At 41.2% G+C, this 24,955-nt stretch overlaps 1 protein-coding gene across 2 annotated transcripts in view; it reads right to left on the minus strand.

The window, feature by feature from the left end:
• Positions 1-17,417: 17,417 nt before the first annotated feature.
• Positions 17,418-24,955, minus strand: part of SMPDL3A (sphingomyelin phosphodiesterase acid like 3A) — a 34,027-nt gene continuing 26,489 nt past the window's right edge. For both annotated transcript variants that reach the window (XM_072141665.1, XM_072141666.1), the window contains 2 exons: positions 21,781-21,905; positions 17,418-17,942 (listed from right to left, as the gene is read on the minus strand). In XM_072141665.1, coding sequence (XP_071997766.1) covers positions 17,604-17,942; positions 21,781-21,905 — 464 coding nt within the window. In that variant the 3' untranslated portion in view covers positions 17,418-17,603. The remainder of the gene's footprint in view (positions 17,943-21,780; positions 21,906-24,955) is intronic.

Below are 24,955 nucleotides of genomic sequence, written 5' to 3' on the forward strand. Positions count from 1 at the left end.
CAATCCACGACATCACCTGTTCGCACTGTTCTGGCCTCAACAGTGCTCTACCACGAGTCCCAGTAACTTCAGACATGAACCTAGGGAGTGTAGCTCTGCGGCGTTCCCCTGCTCCCTCATCAGCAGGTGGTGTCTCACCCCGCCCAGGACCACGGCCTCTGACCCCTGCAGTAGTTGGACGCCCACGTCCCCGCCCTCGTCCTCTACCCCTAGCCCTCGGGTTAAACATTTTTAAAATGAGAGTTATAACTTTATTTTTTTTTTTACTTTTTTTTGTTTTTTTTTGTGTTTTTTTTTTTTTTTTGTGTTTTTTGTTTTTTTTTGAGTTTTTAAAACCAAACAATGCTATCCTATTGCTATGGCTATTTTCTAGCCAAGTATCAAAGGAAGCACAGTACTATGCCAGATGAGATGACACTGAGTTATTGCCTAATAGAAATCCAACCCCTACTGAATTTTGCCACTTCGGCCTTTGCTATGGATATGTGCGCCACTAAGCGCAGAACACAGCGGTCGCAAGTCCCACTACAAATTGCTCAGAATTGGCAAGTACATGCACTGCAGAAACTACAGCCACCAGCAGATCAACCAGAAATCAAATATATAGAACGCTACTGTAGGCTTCAAGATCAAGAAGCTGTTTGTATTCTCCTATGGCTATTTTCTAGCCAAGTATCAAAGGAAGCACAGTACTATGCCGGATGAGATGACACTGAGTTATTGCCTAATAGAAATCCAACCCCTACTGAATTTTGCCACTTCGGCCTTTGCTATGGATATGTGCGCCACTAAGCGCAGAACACAGCGGTCGCAAGTCCCACTACAAATTGCTCAGAATTGGCAAGTACATGCACTGCAGAAACTACAGCCACCAGCAGATCAACCAGAAATCAAATATATAGAACGCTACTGTAGGCTTCAAGATCAAGAAGCTGTTTGTATTCTCCTATGGCTATTTTCTAGCCAAGTATCAAAGGAAGCACAGTACTATGCCGGATGAGATGACACTGAGTTATTGCCTAATAGAAATCCAACCCCTACTGAATTTTGCCACTTCGGCCTTTGCTATGGATATGTGCGCCACTAAGCGCAGAACACAGCGGTCGCAAGTCCCACTACAAATTGCTCAGAATTGGCAAGTACATGCACTGCAGAAACTACAGCCACCAGCAGATCAACCAGAAATCAAATATATAGAACGCTACTGTAGGCTTCAAGATCAAGAAGCTGTTTGTATTCTCCTATGGCTATTTTCTAGCCAAGTATCAAAGGAAGCACAGTACTATGCCGGATGAGATGACACTGAGTTATTGCCTAATAGAAATCCAACCCCTACTGAATTTTGCCACTTCGGCCTTTGCTATGGATATGTGCGCCACTAAGCGCAGAACACAGCGGTCGCAAGTCCCACTACAAATTGCTCAGAATTGGCAAGTACATGCACTGCAGAAACTACAGCCACCAGCAGATCAACCAGAAATCAAATATATAGAACGCTACTGTAGGCTTCAAGATCAAGAAGCTGTTTGTATTCTCCTATGGCTATTTTCTAGCCAAGTATCAAAGGAAGCACAGTACTATGCCGGATGAGATGACACTGAGTTATTGCCTAATAGAAATCCAACCCCTACTGAATTTTGCCACTTCGGCCTTTGCTATGGATATGTGCGCCACTAAGCGCAGAACACAGCGGTCGCAAGTCCCACTACAAATTGCTCAGAATTGGCAAGTACATGCACTGCAGAAACTACAGCCACCAGCAGATCAACCAGAAATCAAATATATAGAACGCTACTGTAGGCTTCAAGATCAAGAAGCTGTTTGTATTCTCCTATGGCTATTTTCTAGCCAAGTATCAAAGGAAGCACAGTACTATGCCGGATGAGATGACACTGAGTTATTGCCTAATAGAAATCCAACCCCTACTGAATTTTGCCACTTCGGCCTTTGCTATGGATATGTGCGCCACTAAGCGCAGAACACAGCGGTCGCAAGTCCCACTACAAATTGCTCAGAATTGGCAAGTACATGCACTGCAGAAACTACAGCCACCAGCAGATCAACCAGAAATCAAATATATAGAACGCTACTGTAGGCTTCAAGATCAAGAAGCTGTTTGTATTCTCCTATGGCTATTTTCTAGCCAAGTATCAAAGGAAGCACAGTACTATGCCGGATGAGATGACACTGAGTTATTGCCTAATAGAAATCCAACCCCTACTGAATTTTGCCACTTCAGCCTTTGCTATGGATATGTGCGCCACTAAGCGCAGAACACAGCGGTCGCAAGTCTCACTACAAATTGCTCAGAATTGGCAAGTACATGCACTGCAGAAACTACAGCCACCAGCAGATCAACCAGAAATCAAATATATAGAACGCTACTGTAGGCTTCAAGAAGCTGTTTGTATTCTCCTATGGCTATTTTCTAGCCAAGTATCAAAGGAAGCACAGTACTATGCCAGATGAGATGACACTGAGTTATTGCCTAATAGAAATCCAACCCCTACTGAATTTTGCCACTTCAGCCTTTGCTATGGATATGTGCGCCACTAAGCGCAGAACACAGCGGTCGCAAGTCTCACTACAAATTGCTCAGAATTGGCAAGTACATGCACTGCAGAAACTACAGCCACCAGCAGATCAACCAGAAATAAAATATATAGAACGCTACTGTAGGCTTCAAGAAGCTGTTTGTATTCTCCTATGGCTATTTTCTAGCCAAGTATCAAAGGAAGCACAGTACTATGCCAGATGAGATGACACTGAGTTATTGCCTAATAGAAATCCAACCCCTACTGAATTTTGCCACTTCAGCCTTTGCTATGGATATGTGCGCCACTAAGCGCAGAACACAGCGGTCGCAAGTCTCACTACAAATTGCTCAGAATTGGCAAGTACATGCACTGCAGAAACTACAGCCACCAGCAGATCAACCAGAAATCAAATATATAGAACGCTACTGTAGGCTTCAAGAAGCTGTTTGTATTCTCCTATGGCTATTTTCTAGCCAAGTATCAAAGGAAGCACAGTACTATGCCAGATGAGATGACACTGAGTTATTGCCTAATAGAAATCCAACCCCTACTGAATTTTGCCACTTCAGCCTTTGCTATGGATATGTGCGCCACTAAGCGCAGAACACAGCGGTCGCAAGTCTCACTACAAATTGCTCAGAATTGGCAAGTACATGCACTGCAGAAACTACAGCCACCAGCAGATCAACCAGAAATCAAATATATAGAACGCTACTGTAGGCTTCAAGAAGCTGTTTGTATTCTCCTATGGCTATTTTCTAGCCAAGTATCAAAGGAAGCACAGTACTATGCCAGATGAGATGACACTGAGTTATTGCCTAATAGAAATCCAACCCCTACTGAATTTTGCCACTTCAGCCTTTGCTATGGATATGTGCGCCACTAAGCGCAGAACACAGCGGTCGCAAGTCTCACTACAAATTGCTCAGAATTGGCAAGTACATGCACTGCAGAAACTACAGCCACCAGCAGATCAACCAGAAATCAAATATATAGAACGCTACTGTAGGCTTCAAGAAGCTGTTTGTATTCTCCTATGGCTATTTTCTAGCCAAGTATCAAAGGAAGCACAGTACTATGCCAGATGAGATGACACTGAGTTATTGCCTAATAGAAATCCAACCCCTACTGAATTTTCCCACTTCGGTCTTTGCTATGGATATGTGTGCCACTAAGAGCTAAACACAACGGTAGCAAGTCCCCCTGCTAATTCCTCACAAAATGGTAAAATATGCAAATTAAAATAAAAAAAGTAGAACGTTATTGTAGCCCTAAGAAGGGCTGTTGGGTTCTTTGAGAATCACTCCTGCCTAACAGTAAGCTAATAGAACACCCTAACGCTTTCCCTGAGCAGCAGCAGCTCTCTCCCTAGCGGCATCCAGAGACAGAATGATCCGAGCAGCGCGGCCAGCGGCTAGTCTATCCCAGGGTCACCTGATCTGGCCAGCCAACCACTGCTATCGACGTGTAAGGGTACCACGTCATGCTGGGTGGAGTGCAGAGTCTCCTGGCTTGTGATTGGCTCTGTTTCTGGCCGCCAAAAAGCAAAACGGCGGGAGCTGCCATTTTCTCGAGCGGGCGAAGTATTCGTCCGAGTAACGAGCAGTTTCGAGTACCCTAATGCTCGACCGAGCATCAAGCTCGGACGAGCATGTTCGCTCATCTCTAATCAGTTGGCTTATGTACAATCATACGTCTCCCCTTTGTGTAATTTGCGTAAGCTCTGCTAAATATGACCTTGATGCCTTATCCTCATGTCACCACTTAGATGCGGTTGTTTAATCATTTGCATATTTTATATCCAAATGTTTCTTCTAAATAATATCATGACTTTAGACACTGCCGGAAATATCATTTTTTAGTACTTCTTGCATAATGTGTTCATACGTACCGCTTAGTGAGCCCTATGTGATAGCCATTATACAATCATGTATATCAATAAGCGCTTTGCTCACCACTGATGTAGTGATACAGTATTTCACATTACCGTGACCAGCTTACTATGCATTAGACTGATGGATAAAAGTTTCCTCCCCGCAGCTGATGTCACGGCACTCGGCGCCGCCTCCCCGTTGTCATGTGACCGGTCACGTGACTTGTCACGTGATCGGCGCTGACCGGAAGTGAGCGGATGCATGGCGCGGCCTAGCCGGCTGATTTAAAAACAGCTGAGCAGGCGCAGTACAATGCTGCACACGCCAGTCGCTTCATGCTTCACTAAGCTGGACGACCTGGAGACCTACTTGAGCCACTGCCTGGTTTCCACCACTATGACTCTTTCTAGTCACCTATACCTGTGACAGATGTATCCCCTGATGAATCCGTGGGATTGCGGAAGAAACGCGTTGGGATCGTTTTTTTTTTTTAGTGTTGAGACCATCTGAGAACGCCAAGTGTCTATAGCAAGGGACAGGTACACGTCAGGGACAGTTGTGGACCGTCCTTGTTAGGACGGGAGTTATTGGACGATATTCAGGTGATATTTGAGTATGCGAGGGATATTGAGGTTTCTCTGGATCACAAGAATCTGATGGTCCGAACCCTGCTAACCCAGGATTGGTGAGAACATTCCTTTCTTTACCCTCTATATACTGCCAATTGATGCTATCATCAGTGTAGCACACATTTATTGTCCTTGATTTTTGCACTTATTACAGTACAGCTGCTATACCCGTAGATGTGACTGTTTATTGATTATACACACCCTCTGCTCTGCCGTGTACAATCCCACATATCTTTATGATTGCTTTGCTATTAGAGGCTAAGATGGTATATTTACATGGGCCCTGTATGTCCTGCTGACATTATACAGTGGCTAATAGGTTTGGTGCATTGCCATTTTCTGACAATAGTGGTTTTTATGAATTTTGAATTAAACGTTAAGTTTTATATAGTATTCACCTTTTGTATTATATTGTATCTAATAGGTGTCAGGTACAGTTCCCTCGGAGACACTTTTGTGGTTCTGGTTTAAAATAGGGTTTTTTGTGATAGTCTTTAATACAGTAAAATACATAGGAAATACTGAATTTAACATTAAGAAAGGAGTATTTTCTACTTTTATCAAACAATAAAAAAGAATCCTTTATCCATTTGCCTAATAAACCTTAGGTAACAGTGTTAGGCCACATGGACATTAGCATGCACAGATTACAGCCTGCAAACAGCACTATGGTTCCTTGCTTGCCACCCATGTGTATTCTCCATGTGAGGTTCATACCGATGGCATGAGAAAGACTGTCCAAGTCGCAAATACAGACAGGAACAGGATCTACTTTGAGTTTTGAAGCTTGGGCAGTCACCTCATAAACAGGGCCATGGAAACCATGTAATCAGACCATTGAAAAAATGTTTGCCTCCCATGTCTGCCCCCCCTGATTCATTTGGGGCCGGTCCGGGGCCAGTCTGGCACTTTTAAGGCCGGTGGAAAAAAAACACACATGAACTCACCTTTCCGCTGCTACTCAATCCAGTTTGTAAAGAGCTGTCACCGCCGGCCGGATTGGATCGAGTAGCAGAGCAGCGGGGGAGCGTTGTAAAAGGTGAGTTCATGTGTTTTTATTTGTATGTACCTGAATGGGGTGGGGCTGGCTGTGTAAAGGGGTGGCTGGCTATATACTGGGAGGGGATGGCTGGCTATATACTGGTGGGTTGGCTATATACTGGGGGGCTGGCTGGCTATATAATGGGGGGCTGTCTATATACTGGGGGTGCTGGCTGGCTATATACTGGGGGCTGGCTGGCTATATACTGGGGAGCTAGCTGGCAATATACTGCAAGGGGCTGGCTGGTTATATACTGGGGGGCTGACTGGCTATATACTGGGGGGACTGGCTGGCTATATACTGGGGGGGCAGGCTGGTTATATACTGGGGGGACGGACTGGCTGTGTACTGGGGGGACTGACTATACTATGGGGGCTGGCTGTATATTGGTGTGTTGGCTGACTATATACTACGGTGGACTGGCTATATACTACAGGGGCTGGCTGTGTACTGGGGTGGCTGGCTATATACTGGGGGGCTGGCTGGCTAGATACTGGGGGCTGGCTATATACTGGGGGGGCTGGCTGGCTATATACTGGGGGAGATGGCTGGCTATATACTGGGGGGTGCTGGCTGGCTATATACTGGGGGGGTGGCTGGTTATATACTGCAGGGGGCTGGCTGGCTAGATACTGCGGGGGCTAGCTGGCAATATACTGCAGGGGGCTGGCTGGTTATATACTGGGGGGCTGGCTGGCTATATACTGGGGGGACTGGTTCACTTTATACCGGGGGGACTGACTGGCTGTGTACTGGGGGGGCTGACTATACTAGGGGGGCTGGCTGTATATTGGTGGGCTGGCTGGCTATATACTACAGTGGACTGGCTATATACTACAGGGGACTGGCTATGTATACTGGGGTGGCTGGCTATATACTGGAGGGCTGGCTATATACTGGGGGGCTGGCTGGCTATATACTGGGGGTCTGGGTAGCTATATACTGGGGGTGCTGTCTGGATATATACTGGGGGCTGGCTGGTTATATACTGGGGGGGCTAGCTGGCAATATACTGCAGGGGGCTGCTGGCTGGATATATACTGGGGGGGGGGCTGGCTGGCTATATACTGGGGGGGCTGGCTGGCTGGCTATTTACTGGGGAGGGAAAACCTTTTGAACTCCCCCTCCCTTATCTAATTAATTTAGAATTCAGCAGTTTCTCTCTCCCTGTATTAATTAATGCAAAATCCAGCAGCTTCCCCCCCCACACCTAAATAATTAAAGTGTAACTGTAAAGTTATAGTGATTTTACCAATTTATTATATGTGATTCCCCCTTTGAAAACAAACAGAACAATGCCTGCTTTGTGCTGCTCGTCCTTTTCTTTCCAAAGTTATGTCATTTTCTGTTCTGAAAATCTTTCTCACCAGAGGTGAAGTGAGTGGAGATTAATATCTGTCAGTCTATGCCCTCAGGCTGAGGCCAGTTAGCTTGCCCACAGATCCCATGATGCCTTATGTTCTCTCTCAAAGTAATTTAACATTAAATCCATTTAGTTTCCTACAAGTAAATGCACTGCACTGTGCACATTCAGGATGTATATGGTTCCATCACATGGAGGAGCAGGGAACATGTAATAAATGGTAGAACACCAGTTACATGCAGTCTATAGCCTTATCTGCACAGAGGTGCTACTGCCGATGACAAGGTGGGGGAACGGAGCTGCAGAGGAGCAGAGACAGACAGAGAAATTTCAGAAAAATCTATCTTACAATAGATTCATTGAACACTAAAATTTGCACCTTCACAATGGGTTAAGAAGGAAAATGCATTTTACAATGTTTAGTGCAATTCCTACAGAGTATGCCAATACCCATTTTGTCACTGTAAACTGCTCTTGGGCACTGGAAGGGAAAGTGCGTTGTTTGGTTTTTTGTAGGGCAAATATGGCTTAAAAAGTTTTCATGTGTCAGGATGCATTTGGAGAGCCCTAATGGTACCAAAACAGAGGAAAGACCAACAAGTGACACCATTTTGGAAAGAACACTCCTTGGAGAGTTTAGCAAGGTGTAATTTGTGTATTTGCCACAACAGGTGTTTGATTCAATTAGGCCCCAAAAAGGAAAAAGGTGAAAATGTTCTCAAAAAAGTCACTTTTACCCCAAATTTTTGTAAGCCATAAGGGATAAAAGATGAAACAACCCCCATACAAAATTACTTCTCCTAAGCACAGAATTGCACCACTTGTGCATAGAAAGTGTTGTATGGGTACACAGTAGGGTTCAGAAGTGAAAGAGGGGCTTTGGCCTTTTAGAAGCCAGATTTGAAAAACATGCTTTACATGTGTCAGGATGCATTTGGAGAGCCCTAGTGGTACCAAAACCCCAGCAAGTGTCCCCATTTTGGAAAGTGCACCCTTTGGAGAATTTAGCAAGGTATAATATGAGTATTTTCCCCTACAGGTGTTTGCTTCAATTAGGTCCCTAAAAGGAAAAAGATTAAAATTTTCCCAAAAAAGTAACTTTTACAGATAATTTTTGTATCCCATAAGGCATTAAAGATGAAACAACCCCAAAAAATGTGTACTAGCTTTTCTCCCGAGTATAAAATTGCCCCACACATGCAAATAAAATGTTGCATGGGTACGCAGTGAAGCTCAGAAGGGAAAGCTGGGCGTAGGCCTTTTAGAAGTCAAATTTGACAGACATCCTTTACATGTGTCAGGATGCATTTAGAAAGTCGTAGTGGTACCAAAACAGAGGGGAACCCCAACAAGTGTCACCATTTTGGAAAGCACACCCCTTAGAGAATTTAGCAAGGTATAATAAGTGTATTTGGCCATAGAGGTGTTTGATTTAATTAGGACCTAAAAAGTAAAAATTTTCCTATAAAGGTAATTTTACCCCTAATTTTCTAAAGCCACAAGGGATAAAAAATGTAATAACTCCCCAAAATGTGTAAACCTATTTCTCTCGAGTGTAGGAGTATCCCACATGTGTATATAAAATGTTGTATGGGCGCATAGTAGAAGGAAAGAGGGATGTTTGCCTTTTAGAAGCCAAAGAAATGTTTGACATGCATTTGGAGAATCCTAGTGGTATAAAACAGATAAGAATCCGAAAAGTGACCCTAATTTTTGAATGCACACCCCTTTGAGAATTTCACAATGTGTATTACCATATATACTCGAGTATAAGCCGACCCGAGTATAAGCCGGGGCCCCTAATTTTACCACAAAAAAACTGTGAAAACCTATTGACTCGAGTATAAGCCGAGGGTGGGAAATGCATTGGTCACAGCCTATCCAGTATGTAGCCAGCCAGCCCCTGCCCCAGTGTATATAGCTTGCCAGCCCCTGCCCCAGTGTATATAGCCTGCCAGCCCCTGACCCAGTGTTTATAGCCTGCCAGCCCCTGCCCCAGTGTACATAGCCCCCCCCTTCCCCGTTGTGCAGCACAAAAATACCGGATGGATCGCACAGAAGATCTACGGGTGCCGCCAGAAAGGCGAGGTTTGATTTATTTTTTTGACTCGAGTATAAGCCGAGTTTGGGTTTTTCAGCACATTTTTTGTGCTGAAAAACTAGGCTTATACTCGAGTATATAAGGTATATGTAATTGCCCCTACAGGTGAATGATCCAATTAGGCCCTAAAAATTAAAAAGGTGAAAATTTTCCTATAAATGTCACTTTACCCCTAATTTTTGTAAGCCACAAGGGATAATATATGAAATAACCCCGAAAAAGGTGTAAAACTATTTCTCATGAGTGAAGAAGTATCCCAGATGTGCATATAAGATGCTTTATGGGGAACAGTAGAGGAAAAGAGGGATGTTTGTCCTTTAGAAGCCAATTTGACAGAAATCCTTCACATGTGTCAGGATACATTTGGAGAGCCCTAGTGGTACCAAAACAGAGGAAAACCCGAAAAGTGACCCTAATTGTTGAATGTACACCCCTTGGGGAATTAAGCAAGGTGCAATATGTGGTGTAGTGTAATACACGTGGTGAAATGAGCATTTTGAACATATAGGTGGTTTCCAAATATGATGTGCAATGAAATCCAAGATGGAAATTGCAATTATTTCTGGAAAGTTCAGTACCCATTATGTGGCGCCCATTATATTATTACCTAGATCTCAGATTATTCGGCGTATTGCCTTGTATCTTGACTTTATGAAAACTGCCAATTGGACATTTGCTATCTTTATAGCTTCCCTGGTATGTCATAATATATATATATATATAAATCGCCTATCGAATATCCCAATTAACATCTTTCTTCCTGTTTTTTACAACATTACAGGTCTTGCGCCGATTCAACCTATCACCATGTGTTCTATACTTATTTGTTTATATTACCATCTCTTATTTATATCGGCATATAGGCGATATTTCTTTATGACGCGATATCTAGCGCCATCTTTCTCTCACTCATATGATTGTGTGATACTCTTTCATCTCGGTGCTATATAATCAGCGTCTAACTCATTCGACAATAACAGTACTTCGTGATATTATTTGTCTGTGATTCTATACAGACCGCTATACGTACAATATTGCTGCAGCAAGATATTGAATCCATGCATCACATTATTATAGTGAACTGAAGTGAATTAACCATAGGGTTTGTACTGCATCTGTAGATATAGCACTCTTTACTTCAATCCATGAGTATCGTAGGTAGGGTCATGCTTTATATACAACATGTACAGTGTTGATATCACCTAACATCACTAGATCTTCTGCGCATAAATTTTTGACTTTGCAGCGAAAATCCATACTCTATCCAAGCGTCATTTCTACGACTCTATTTGTATATCAAAATCATGTTAAAGCTATTTAATGAATATCCTAAATAACTCTTTATACTTACCTTGGATCACATTCGGCCGAAGTAACTGATTATTACATATTTTGGTTACATCTTACTCACCTGATTGACTCGGCATCACGGAGTGCCGCTGGTTGGTGGTGCGCATGCGCCACTTCCTTTTTAGTCTGGTGAGACGCAGCTTGCGTTTCACACACTAGGTAACTAATGCTTGATGACGCACTTCCGGTTCATGGAAAAGGTTTTGCGCCATAAACGCGGACCGGAACCACATGCCGAGCAGCTGCGGGTGTAAAGGGCAGTCCTCCCCTACTACTCACTCACTCCTGATGAAGCCTACCTGATAGGCGACACGCGTCGGGTCACTCTCCTCCAGACACAGGTTGGGATTGGAAACTTGTATTGCATTTACTTATAATGTGTTCAGACTGTGCTTTTTACAATTGTCGGCTAGATTAATTCTGGCCATATAGACTCCATGGAGACCAGGTATTTAGATTTATTGTATACTAAATATTATTAGTTTTTATAACCATTGGTACTCTATTCTGTAAACTCTGCTCTGGTCTCCATATTTATATATGGATATCTTGTTTTACATATATTCTATGCACATTTCTGTCACTTTATTATGATTACCTCTATATACAAGTCCCATACCTCTGTCTGACCTTGTTCCTTATATATGTCCAATTTGGGACTTTTTAATGGTGTTTTAAAATTGGGTGTTTTTGTACATATTGATTAATAAAACTTAAATTGTCTGACTTTGTATATATGCATCCCCCTTTTTCATTCCGTACCTACATTTGCTATTGGATGCAGATCACCATATCTGGACCCCACCATGATATGATACATTATCTGGCGCCCGTAATGTGGCGCCATTATGTAATGTGGCGCCATTATGTGATGCCCATTATGTGATGCCCAGTTCGTGCCACTGTAAAATGTCAGCTCCCTGATTAGGAATCCATATTTCTTGATGCAAGAAAGACCCAACATGTGATCCTAAATGCTAGCCAGAAAATGATAAAGCACTTGGAATATAAATAAATAAATAAAGTAGCTGCACTGGTTTTCACAACTTGGGACGACGGACGGATCCGACTAATTCGGATTGAGTGCAGGATTTAACTTTCAAATTATGTCGCAAGACAATGCACTTACATGCACCATGAAGAAGAAGGTGGACCTGAGTGGGAAAGTGAAAAAAAAGCAAAAAATGTGCTGAAAAACCCTAACTCGTCCTATACGAGTCCTATCGAGTGAAGAAAAAACCCATGTACTCACCTTCGGATGTCCCGCCGGCACACACTATTATGTGAGCATACGACTGACGTCACGATGCCTGCGACGGGCTGCGCACCGACACTGAGCCGATGCCAGAGGCGTGTTGGATAGAAGAAGACCTGCCGGGGGTTTTTTTCCTAAAGGCATTATTTTGGGGGCAGGTGCTGCAGGCTATATATTGGGTTCCTAGGCTGGCAAGGTCGGAATGTGAGTACACTTTTTTTTTTCCTAAAGGCATTATTTTGGGGGCAGGGGCTAGCAGGCTATATACTAAAGGGCGGCTGGCTGTCTATACACTACAGGGGGTGGCAGGCTATATACTACAGGGGGCTGGCAGGCTATATACTACAGGGCGAGGCAGGCTATACACTACAGGGGGCAAGCAGGCTATACACTACAGGGGGCTGGTTGGCTATATTCTGGGGGAGGGCTGTGACCAATGCATTTGCCACCCTCGGATAATATTCAAGTCAATCATTTTTTTTCCAGTTTTTTGTGTTAAAATTAGGGGTCTTGGCTTATACTCGGGTCGGCTTATACTCGAGTATATACAGTATCTGCATCAGTGGTACAGCAGACGCTACCGTCATTGAGCAGGACACTATTTAATCAGAGGGGCATCGTATATATTTAATTGAGTTATGTGGGGGTTGATGCACATTATGTATTTTTTATTATTGTTTATGCTTTTTGTCTGTATAGTGCCCAAGCATTATTCTTAATAAATCGTATGGTGGTGAGCCCCATTTACATATACAAGTTACATATACATTTTTGTGTGTTTATCTAAGAAGGCTCATGTGGGTGGTCAGATTTCCTTCTCCTACTGATCAAGATCATCAGTTCTTTAAACAAATTTTTAAACTTCATTGTTGCAACCACCAAAATAGATTGAATCTCCTTTTAGATAAATATAACACAGTTGGGGAGATGTATTAATGTGTCATCATTAGATCAGTGCAGAGTACAACTAGACAGTTTTCTGCTGCGCCAGAATAGTCCCTGTGTCTGATGTTGGTTGATTAATCTGGTTCAATATAAGACTGGCAAGTCCTATTTAGCAAATTAGACCAACTAATGGGAAGTGCAATTTCCTTTAAAACCACGTCCCATTTACAGAGGACATGCCCCTTTTCCTGCCAAGTTAGAAAACTACCTAAATATGGTCTAAATGTGCCACACAGCATTTCAGGCAGAAATTACTCCAATATTCTAGTACAGACAGATTGATAGAAATTTGGGGAGATGAGAGTTAAAATTAAGACCAAGGGAGAGATGTACTATTGTGTCGTACAGAAGACCAGTGCAGAGTATGACTAGACCAGTCTCCTGGCAGGATAAGACTGCCGAGTAGTACTTTGCTCTTCATATTAGTTTGTCTTGTTTGCTGCACCACAATAATGAGTTTTATGGCATAAAAATCTAATTTTTTGGTGCTCAGACTTTTCATAGATCATGGCTTTTGTAATAATTTTTAAAAAAATGTTTTTGTTTTTCGTTTGTCACAATCAATGGGGAGTTTTAATTATGAGATTAAATATGTACGCCAGCATTTGTAGTTTGAAAAACTATCATGTAATGTGAGATTCAAATGATTGCTGTGTAGTACCCCTGATATATCTTTTTTGTCTTTTTATGTGATATACTTGGCATATTCTTTCCACCGGGGTCCATTTTCACCCCAGGTTATTGTTATCATTTGTTAATTATGTCGTATTCTTTACCTGATCAGCCTATTCCTCCCATAGAGTGACCATTACAGTTTTCATTGTGATATCTTACCTGCTTCAGTTCAATACTTATCATAGGCGCTGGTGCTCATTTCAGTGTCCCTTCGCATGTGCGGCTTCCCCGATAGGAGGTGGACGTTCGCTGGAGCCGTGCATGCGATGGCACCTAGCACATGCACAGTACATTATTCTGGACGCCATGTATGTGGTAATTATCTTTTTATTGTGATTGGCCTATCAAACATTACTTTTATATATATAGTAGCATATCAGCAGGTCTCAAGGGGTCCTGAGGAATCCACTGTGCATGGCGGAGCGCATAGGGCCTTCTTGACCCTCCTAACCCCCGCTCTTGGACACTTGCTGGTGACTAAGCTATTCATTTAACATCACTCTTTGCATTGGATCATCTTTATTCTTTGTTTGATAATCAATCATTCTTTACTTACAATGATTTATCCTGATGATCTGTATGATATATATAGGATGTTGCCATATTGGAACTTCATGTATTGAACTGTCACACCATACTTTGGTGATATTGGGGTGGGGAAGGTGTGGTTTACACTGGTTTATTGCTACCAGACCCATGTATATGCACTCTTTGTTGTGTGGTTTTTTAGAAATGTGCTCTAATAAAATTATGTTGTATTACAATATTTGGTTGTGATTCTTGTGAAACGATTTTTGCATACCAATCTTTGTTTGGCTGTTATAGGACTATTTCTATAGTGTCGGCTCAAAACTTTACATACATATTTCCCTGTGCCAAATGTCTTTTTAGGAGTTCCTGGTTTAGTCTCACTTTTGCGACTTAGTGTTGTGCAACTTTTTAGTCCCAAATAGTAGCTCCCAAAAATAAGTCTAGGTCTAGCATGCTCTGTTTTGGGACTTATTAGGTGCAAGAATGGGACAATTTCAGAGCCCAAAAGCCTCACAAGTTGGACAAACATCTGGGCTACAAAGATAAATACGGCAACTGAATTAAATTGGAGGCAGCTAACACTGGTACACTGCTTGATTGTGCACCTAAAAAGTCTCAAACTGAGAAATAGGAGTGATACATGTCCCCGTAGGCTGCGATGGCCAGACTTTATATTTAGCATTTTCAGCATCATCAAACAATATCTTAAAGGTGCAGTGTCAGTACAGTTTGCAGTTCCAGAATCATACAGCAATGTTTTAAAGGTGCAGTCTCAGTATAGTTTGCATCAGTGTTACCTCACACTAACAGTCTATAACCTATTTACGTCATACAGTACTACATTTTAGTGCCATTATTGTAATTTCACTTATATCCTCAAATGTTACTGCTGGTGTTTTAAACTGAGGAAAGCAGGAATTAAGAGATAGGGACCTGTATGTGTTGCTGCGGCTGGTGATGGAGGCAGAAGATGTGTTCTTTCTCAACCTGCTCCACGTTCCCCTAGTATAAGCAGGCACTAGGGTGTGTGGCTTGTACTTGTAGGCTCTAATAGGCCACACGAAGTTGAGACATTGGTCAATTACATAGATAACAGTGCCTCAACTTCCATGGGATTTTTTTGCCATACACAACTTCTGTTGAAAGTGCAGAGCACTCCACCTCACCCATCTTCAAAACAGCAAAGCCGTTTGGGGACCTGGGTTCTTATCCCAGGTCAACATATGCAAAGAGTTTGTATGTTCTCTATGTCTGGGTTTCTTCCGGGTCCTCTGGTTTCTTCCCACACTCCAAAACATACTGGTAGATTGATTAGACTGTGAGCCCTATTGGTGACTGATCTGGCAAGCTCTGTGCAGCGCTGCGTAATCTGTGTGCGCAATATAAATAAAGGAATTATTAATAAGTCATTGAGCAGCAACTCGTGATGTATGATGACTTGCAGCCTCTTGGTCATTAAGATGAACCACACTTGAATCCCAAGCTCCTTGCTCTGTCTGAATAAGTTGGTAGAGAGTGGAATGCCACATTAGCTAAATTTTTCTAGGAGTCTCAACTGTTTACCCAGCTTTTTGCACTTAAGCACAGAAATGTTATAACTGGTATTACCTGTGCGATTATTACATTGTATTGGTGATTACAATACTGAGGTGTTTCTTGTCTCTTTTACACAGTCTGTTATATACATTTATATATATTTATTTATTTAACAAGTCTCTCTGTCTTATCAGTTTGGATGTATTGTGTAATACTTGCTAATTAATAATAGTACATGTTTTTTGTATAGTGTAGGGGTTTTGGTAGTTTATATACTATCGTAGTCAAGTATGTAATGCCTTATAGGCTGTATAAAGCATAAAGAGATTCTTTTTGAGGTCTGTGATAGGATCTATTGAATAAAACAAAGCAGTCAGTCTTGAAGTGCCTGACCCTAAGCCCCTCTATATTTACACCAAGACTCCAGTCTAACCGATCTCCTGCTGTCTCCTTCATCATGGGTAGCCCCACTTTCAGTATATTTGGAATCTATATATATGTGTTCACTTGACAGAATAGAAATCACAAGGCATTAACTAAGGTTAAAGATGCCATCTTGTGGTCATTATTATAACGCAAGGACATTTTGTAATTGATGGGTCTAGCCATGGAGAGACAAGAGCTGATGAGCATTGCCCATACAAAATGTACATCCCATTGGGTGCTATTGAGTTTCCCAAAAAAATGGAACCTTTGGACACAGTTAAGATTCCAAGAAAACTTATGGCCAAATCTACAGTTGGGTGAGATTTCAAAGAGTGAGCCAGGCTCTCAGAGGTGGATCTATCAGGTGTTAATTGTATATCCTGTAAATATGGCATATATCCTTTAAAACGGTGTCACATACATGTTGTTAAGATAGATTACCAATAAAGATAATAAAGACGTTGTAGAACACTCTATCCTTTTTTTTCCCTTTTCAGTTATAGAACGACTATGTAAAGTCACTTTCAATTTGATCACCCACACAATAGTACATACCTTTATGACAAATTCTGCAAGACAAGGGGACTATATCCAGGAAAAGAATGAACATTATCACATTCACATCCCACCAAAGTCAAGGTTGCCCATGTGTCCTGTGCAAAGTAGAAGATCCTTGTACCCAGATTACTTTAATCTGCAATAAGTAATCATCTGTAATGATTCTATTGCTCCAGTCCCTAATGAGGAGGGGATCCTCACCAGAAACTTCCATAAGTAGCCTCTGTTTAACAACATCCAGTGTAAGGGTACACTCACACGCGGTATGCCTGCCGTGCGGGCATACCGCCATGTGCTGGAGAGGAGGAGGAGGTGACCCCTCCTCCCTCCATAGGAAATAGCAGCAGGCTCTATCTTTTTGCGGTGTGCAGCCCGGATCGGTGCCACAAATGTGTGGCACCGGATCCCCGCCGTGCCGCTGTTGCCGTCTATGGGTATGTACATGCGGCCGCAAATTTACAGCCCCGCAGACGGCAGTGTGAATGAGCCCTAACAGTGTTACTCCATTAAACCCACATATAGAGGAGTCTGGTGACAAATCCCTCCTCAGCAGTAATATTGAGACCAGAATGCTATCTAATGTTAAAAACTTACAGGTATCTTTTTTATATATCTTGTTTATTGTTTCACACTTCTTTTTAGAACTCTTTGTAGAAAGAATAATTAATATAATTCACCCATTTATGGTGTCCTCTATTTAGGCTCTTAGGATCTTGTTTCTTCTTGATATTACCTCCAATTATCAAACCATAATTAGACATGTTATGAACTGGAACTTTGTTCAAATAAATTTTGCCAGGTCTTCCAAGCTTTTGTGTTTCAAAATGGGAAGAACGCAGTGAAAATAGGAAGAGGAATCAACATGTTGTATAGCACAAACTTGCATCTCTTTGCATAAACCTATACAATCTTCATGGGCATCAAAGCTCACTACGTAATTGTTGTAATATTTCTGGAATTCAAGACTTTTTGGCTTTTGAAATCTTATAGCAAGTTCTTGTAAGCTTTGAGGCTTTAGATCTTTTATGTTGTATTCTTTGGTCATAATATATTCCAGCTTCCACAAGGCTTCTTTTCTTAGGTTGGCATCAGTAAGATTTAAGAAGTAATGCCAGAGGTCCTAAAATTCAACAAGAAAAATAATATTGGTAAATTAAAAAAAAAAAAAAATGATGTGCCCCCAATCTCACTCCCCATTTGTAAACACTATTGCTCAAATAAAGAAATGGTTTTACTAATTTTTCTGACGTATTTGTTTCAATAGTTCATATTTACAAAATTCACAGTTTACTTGACCTATCCAGAAACTTTGCAGAAATTAGTAGGTCAGACTGTGATATAACATTGTTCTTTTGCTTATGAAATGCCCATGCGGCCAGGCCCCCCTCTACTAATGAAATGCCCCCTGCAGCCCCTCGGCGTATAGAAAAAATAAACATGCTTACATACTCACCTTCTGGCAGTCCCTGATACTTTATGTGGCTTCTCTTCTTTCTACTCTCCGCTGTAACAGCGGGCAGAGGCTCGTCTATGCACTCTAAAGTCATCAGCGTCAACACCACCATATGATAGTGTGCGCAGGCTGGCAGAGCGCATGGACTTGCCTCAGCCTGCTGTTACAACAGACAATATAAAGAAGAAGGGCCGTGCCAAGCATCGGGGATCGCTGGAAGGCAAGTATTTAAGTTTAATTTTATACACTTGTGTGTAAGCTGAGGTGGGGTTTTTCAGCACATTTTGTGTTTTGAAAAACATGGCTTATACACGAGTATATACTGTATGTTGTTTTACTATTATTAGGCCTCTCAAAGTCACTTGAAAACTAAGCAGGTGCCTGTAAATATTGTTTTTTTATGATTTTCATAAAAATGTGAAAAATTGCTTTATCAAGCGGCAGAGCCGTGGCCATGTGCTCTGCCGGCCGGCACATACTATGACGTCATCAGTGGCGGCATCATGGTGTGCGCAGGCCAGCAGTTATGATGCATACATATTATATTGGAGCCCAGTCTGTCACATAGTTTTTGTCAGGTGACTGTGGTATTTTTAGTTGCACAGTATATAGATGCGCTTTAAGGAGTTAAAGACATTTGGGGGAAAATGTGAGATGGTCACCTTTGAAATGTTAGGTTCCACTTCTGCATTTATCCGATCAGTAATTAACCCCTAGGCGCACCAGGACGTTATAGTACGTCCCCGGGGCTAGATGCTTAGCGCACGGGGACGTTCTATAACGTCCTGCTTCTGGCACCGGCTCACGAACGGAGCCGGTACCAGAAGCAGCGGCTGTCAGCTGTCTAGTACAGCTGACAGCCTGCGCTAACACCCGCGATCGGAGCCGGCTCCGATCGCGGGTGTTAACCCCTTACACGCCGCGGTCAAACATGACTGCGGCGTGTAAGTGTGTTTGAGCTGTGGATCGGATCCCCCGTGCCGCTTACCGGGGGATCCGATCCACTTCTGGGCAGCTCCGAGGACTGGCATGTGCCCCGGAGCTGCCCGGTCTCCATGGCAGCCAGACCCCTTCCGGGTCTGGCTGTAAACTGTCTGAGCATGCGCAAGCTTGCTCAGACAGTTTACACTGCTCTACAATAAAATAGTATTGTAGAGCAGTGTATTGAACTTAAACCAGTGATCAGAGCATCACTGGTTTAAGTTCAAGTATGTATAATTAAAAAAAAGTCAAAAACACTAAAGTTAACACATTAGAATAAATAAAAAATAAATACATAAAAATATAAGCCCCTAAAATGTCACTTTCCCATAAAAAAACTTAATAAAGTATAAAAAACATAAAAACACAAAAAAACCCCGCATATTTGGTATTGCCGCGTCCGTAACAATCTGCATAATAAAACAGAATTGTTACTGGACCCGCACGGTAAACGCCGGAGGAAAAAAACGCAAAAAACATTCCGAAAAAAGATAATTTTTAATTAATACCCTATAAAAAATGCTCTAAAAAGTGATTTATAAAATGTTATGCACTCCAAAAAAAGCCCACTAAAAAGAACAACTGTTCTCGCAAAAAATAAGCCCCTAACAAGATTTATCTGCCAAAAAATAAAAAAGTTATGCATATAAAAAGATGGTGATGCTAAAATGAATAAGATTTTCTCCAAATTAGTTTTTATTCAGTACAATTGAATAAAATACACAAAACCCCCACATATTTGGTATCCCTGCGTCCGTAACAATCTGCATAATAAAACAGAATCGTTATTAGATCCGCAAAGTTAACCCCGTAAAAAACAAAACAAAAAAAAGCTCCAGAAAAAAGATCATTTTCAATTAATACCCTATAAAAATGCTCTAAAAAGGGATTTAAAAAATGTTATGCACTCTAAAATAAGACCACTAAAAAGAACAATCCTTCTCGCAAAAAATAAGCCCTTAAACAGATTTGTGAGGCGAAAAATAAAAAAGTTATGCATATGAAAGACGGTGATGCTAAAAGTAACAACATTTTTGCCAAATTACTTTTTATGCACTAAAAATGGGAAAAAAATAAAAAATCTATATAAATGAGGTCTTTTTGTAATCGTGGCGACCCATAGAATAAAAATAATATACTATTTTTATGGTATGGTAAACAGCCAAAAAAAAAAACCCCATAAAAATCTTCCTGAAAAGTGATGATTTTCATTTCCTCCACCAACAAAGAGTTAATAAAATCTCACCAATTAGCCTATAGATTCCCCCAAATTACGTACCAGAAAAGTGCATCTCATGTGGCAAAAGAAATAAGCCCCTATAGGTCCACATTAAAAAAAGAAAAAAATTATAGCCTGTACAATGTGACATAGCAAATCTGATCTGGATGGCGCCTCCTTCCCTTCTATGCCCGGCCGTGCGCCCATACAGCAGGTTACCACCACATATAGAGTATCCGTGTACTCGGGAGAAATTGGGTAACAAACTTTGTGGAGCCTTTATTCATTTAATCCATTGTAAATGTTTAATTTTCCACCCAAAATGAGTGTATTGTGAAAAAATATTACAATTTGCAGACTGCACCTCCATTTTGTTTTAACCCCTATAAAACACGTAAAGCGTTAACAAACTTCCTAAAAGTGGTTTTTCATACGTTGAGGGGTGTAGTTTCCATAATGGGGTAATTTATGAGTCTCGCTATTATTTAGGCCTCTCAGTGTCAATTAGAAGTTGAGCAGGTCCATCTAAATACAGGTTTTGGTGATTTTACAAAAAATTTTAAAAATGATACCTAAATTCTGAGCCTCATAACATTCTAGTAAAATATGTGGAATCTTAAAAAACCATGCCAACATAAAGCAGACATTTGGGAAATGTAAGTTATGAATTTATTTGGGAGCTATGACTATCTGCATCAAAAGTAGAGAATTTAGAACGTTGAAAATAAAGAATTTTTCCAAATTTTTGCCAAATTTAGTTTTTTTTCATAACTAAACACAAAAGATATCATCCAAATTTTTAAACTAATTTGAAGTACAATGTGTCACGAGAAAACAATCTCAAAATCCCCTGGATATCTCATAGCGTTCCAAAACTATAACCACTTATAGTGACACAGGTCAGATTTGAAGAATGGGGCCGCGTCCTTAAGGCCAAAATAGGCTGTGTCCCCTAGGGGTTAAGTAACTAAGCTGCTTGTGTGTTGACAACTGTAAGAATGTGTAGTTTCATTCATGGCGTGTCAACGAGACATGTCTTTCTTCTGATTGTGATGCAGAGGCACAATATGAGGGTGTTAGTCGATATTTATTAGCTGTTCCTTATAAGCTGTCAGTATTTTTTAATTTAGGTGCAGGTCCTGTGTTCAGTTCTGAGTCTATGCCAACCTTAATCTGCAGCTGGTAGTTATTGTTTTTTAGATGCATATCTAATCATATAATGTGTATTTGTTTACATTTATGTGAGTTAATGTGTTTGGAGATGGCTTTAAATGTGAATACATGCATTTACATATAACGGCTCACCTTTAAGCTGTAGTCATTAGGATCGTATTGATACAAGCGAAATCCTGGGTTATTAGATTCCTTCTCGGAGGCAGACTTAATGGGTGTTACAGCTGGTGCAACAAATGCAGATCCAACTGGCTTGTCTGAAATATAACATAATATTGAATTCATTTGATGTGAACAAATATTGCCAAGGTCAGTTAAGCATTTAAGGTAGTTTTTGGAAAAAGAATAGAAATGTTAAAAAAACTAAATTCAGAAAAAATAAATTAAAATATTTATTTTGTCAATGCTGATCCAGCACAGCAGTACCCCTGGTCTATGTTGGTCCCCTAATTTGTTTTATTTGCTTAAAGCATAACTGTCATTTGAAATAACTTTTTATATTGTGTATAGGAGGATGTGTTGAACATTTTTCTTATACACTTTAATAACAAATTTTGTTTTGTTTGTTAAAAACCAAGCTATTCCGTCCCATAGAAATGGCTATTCCAGCCTGTACAGTATGTGTATATGGAGGCTGCATGAGCTCACATGTAATCTTCCTATGTTTGTTTAAACAGCTCTCTTTAACCCCTTAACCCTTTCACTTTCAGCTTGATGTTTGAAAATTATGCACACTGCAGTCAGGGAAATTAAAGCACACTGCAGTCAGGGAGGCACTTTACAGCCTGATACTAAGGAGTATTCATTAATAAAGTATATTAGAAAAATGTTCACAACTGCCAACTCCCCGCAATATCAAAAATCATCTGAAATGACAGTTACACTTTAAATGTTGCCCCATCAGGTAGTTGGGTGGCAGTTGGGGAAATACTAGGATTTAAGGCATGGCACTGGCCAGAACAGAGGTCCTGGTGGCACCTGGTCGTGGGGAGCCTACTACATCAGATTTAGTTTCAAGCATCAGACACTGATAAATCTGGTGCAACATAAACTGTCTAACTCTGCAAGGTTCTGGTCCTGTATGTACTGTATGTATGTAGTATGTAGCTTGGTCCCACTACTGCTTGGTTTCGATGTAGTAAGCTTGGTTTGGGTAACATCTATTTATGACCACAAAGAAACAAAGATCTGCAAATAACCCAAACTATTACACAAAGGAATACATTTTTATTGTAATGGAAATCAAAAGCATGGCACAAAAGACAAATACAAAATATAAATGCACATATTCCAGGTCTGAGAACAACAATTTTTACTGTAAATCCCCAGCTGGGGATAAAAAGAATGCAATACAAATAGTGTAACCAAGTTATAATGGTATAAGGAAATGGCAAAATGTGTGAGGTTCTCACCCAAAAAGGTAATAAACTGAGGTTATGGATAAAACTGGTGTAAACGGATCACCAAGATAACAAGGTAACACAAAATGCACAACCAATCAGTATATCTGAGAACAGCGCTACAATATAATCAGTGACCGCTCACTGCTTAATAAACAAGATCAGTGACCAAAATAAAATTGTGAATGCAGCCGGGAAAGGAAACATTGAAACAGCTGAGGATAGGAGGGAGAGCCCCACGTGTATAGCGCAACTAGTGAGCTTCATCATGAGCTGTGTGGTTTCTGTATTTGAAGGGGTTGGTAAGAGATTCTATCCCGTAGCATCTCACTGTACATAACCTTATAACCCAGCGTCAGCATGGGTTTATGAGAGATCGGTCCTGTCAGACTAATCTGATTGTCTTCTATGAGGAGGTAAGCTCCAGACTGGATCTGGGGGAGGCAGTGGATGTAGTAGCAGGCGGAGACAAGAGCATGAGTCTAAAGTGCAAGCTGTGTCATACGTGACATTTACGGGTAATCCCCCCTTCTTTCATTGTTTCATAGTTTATACGGTTGAAAAAAGACACTTGTCCATCAAGTTCAACCAAGGAAGGGTAGACATGCTCGGTAAGTCGTATGTCTATTGTCTTTAAAATGACGGGAAACTGTAGTCTTTCCAAACTTTTTTCTCTCTTTCTCTTTCTCATTTATGCAAGTTTTCTCTGCAACAGATGTACTTGATTTCATATACGATCTATTGGCAGACCTATGTTCGTTAAGCCTAATTCTGACTTGGCGTTTAGTTTGTCCCATATACATTTTGCCGCAAGGGCATTTTAACACATAAATCACATTTTTGCTTTCACAAGAAAACCAACCCTTGATAGCAATACTTCTCCCTTGTGTGGGGTGAGGAAATGTATCACCTTAAGGCTATATTCACACTGCCGTTGCCCGCCCGTACCGTACCGTAGCGGGCAACGGCAGTGTACGGGGAGAGGAGGAGGAGGTGAGCGCAGCTCACCCCCGCCCCTCTCCATAGCAACCTATGGCGTACGGCCCCGTATTACGGGAAAAGATAGGACAGGTCCTATCTTTTTCCCGGGCACCGTACCGCTCCCGTAGGGTGCCGTGCGCCCATAGGAGTGTATGGGGGACGTATATCGGCCGTATATACGTCGGCCGTATATACGTCCCCCATACGTTCGTGTGAATATAGCCTAATAATTGAATTACAGTTCTGACATGACAGAGAGGCAAATGTGCCATTAAGTTTTGCATTCAGGAAGGTCTGTTTCAAAGGCTTATTTTTTTTTAATATCCACTTGAATAATACGATCTGCCAAAGATTTACCCTTCCTGTATGCAAAGTGGGGGAGTTCTTTAAATACTATACTATATTGTGGCTCAAAATGTAATAGGTTTCAGTGCTTTAGAATTGTTTTTTTGAACATTGTGGCAGGATGATCTTATGTAGATACCAAAAAAAAATTATTATTATTATTATTATCCATAGGGTGAATTCTAACTTTCCTTAAATCCTGCCAATTTTAGTTTTTGCTTTTTCTCCTACTTTCACCAGTACTTCCTTTTTATATGATTTCTTTACGAACTTCTCTATAATACGATCTTTATTTTTATCATAATCTTTATCAGTATTATAGATACAGTGTGCTCTAATAAATTGACCCTTTAGAATGCCTTTAAAAGGTATGGGGACTGTGAAAGCTAGATCTGTTAAGAAAATTGTTTTTATCTGTGGGTTTTGAAAATAATGTGTTGGCAATAGGGCTCCATTATTTTTATTCACTTCTACATCCAAAAAATGAATTTTCTCTTTACTGTATGCTTCTGTAAATGTAATGAACTCATGAAATCCATTCAAGAATTGGATCTAGTCTTGTAGTTTGGATGTGCTACCCC

This window comes from Engystomops pustulosus, chromosome 3, assembly GCF_040894005.1.
Source record: "Engystomops pustulosus chromosome 3, aEngPut4.maternal, whole genome shotgun sequence".
Taxonomy (NCBI): Eukaryota; Metazoa; Chordata; class Amphibia; order Anura; family Leptodactylidae; genus Engystomops; species Engystomops pustulosus.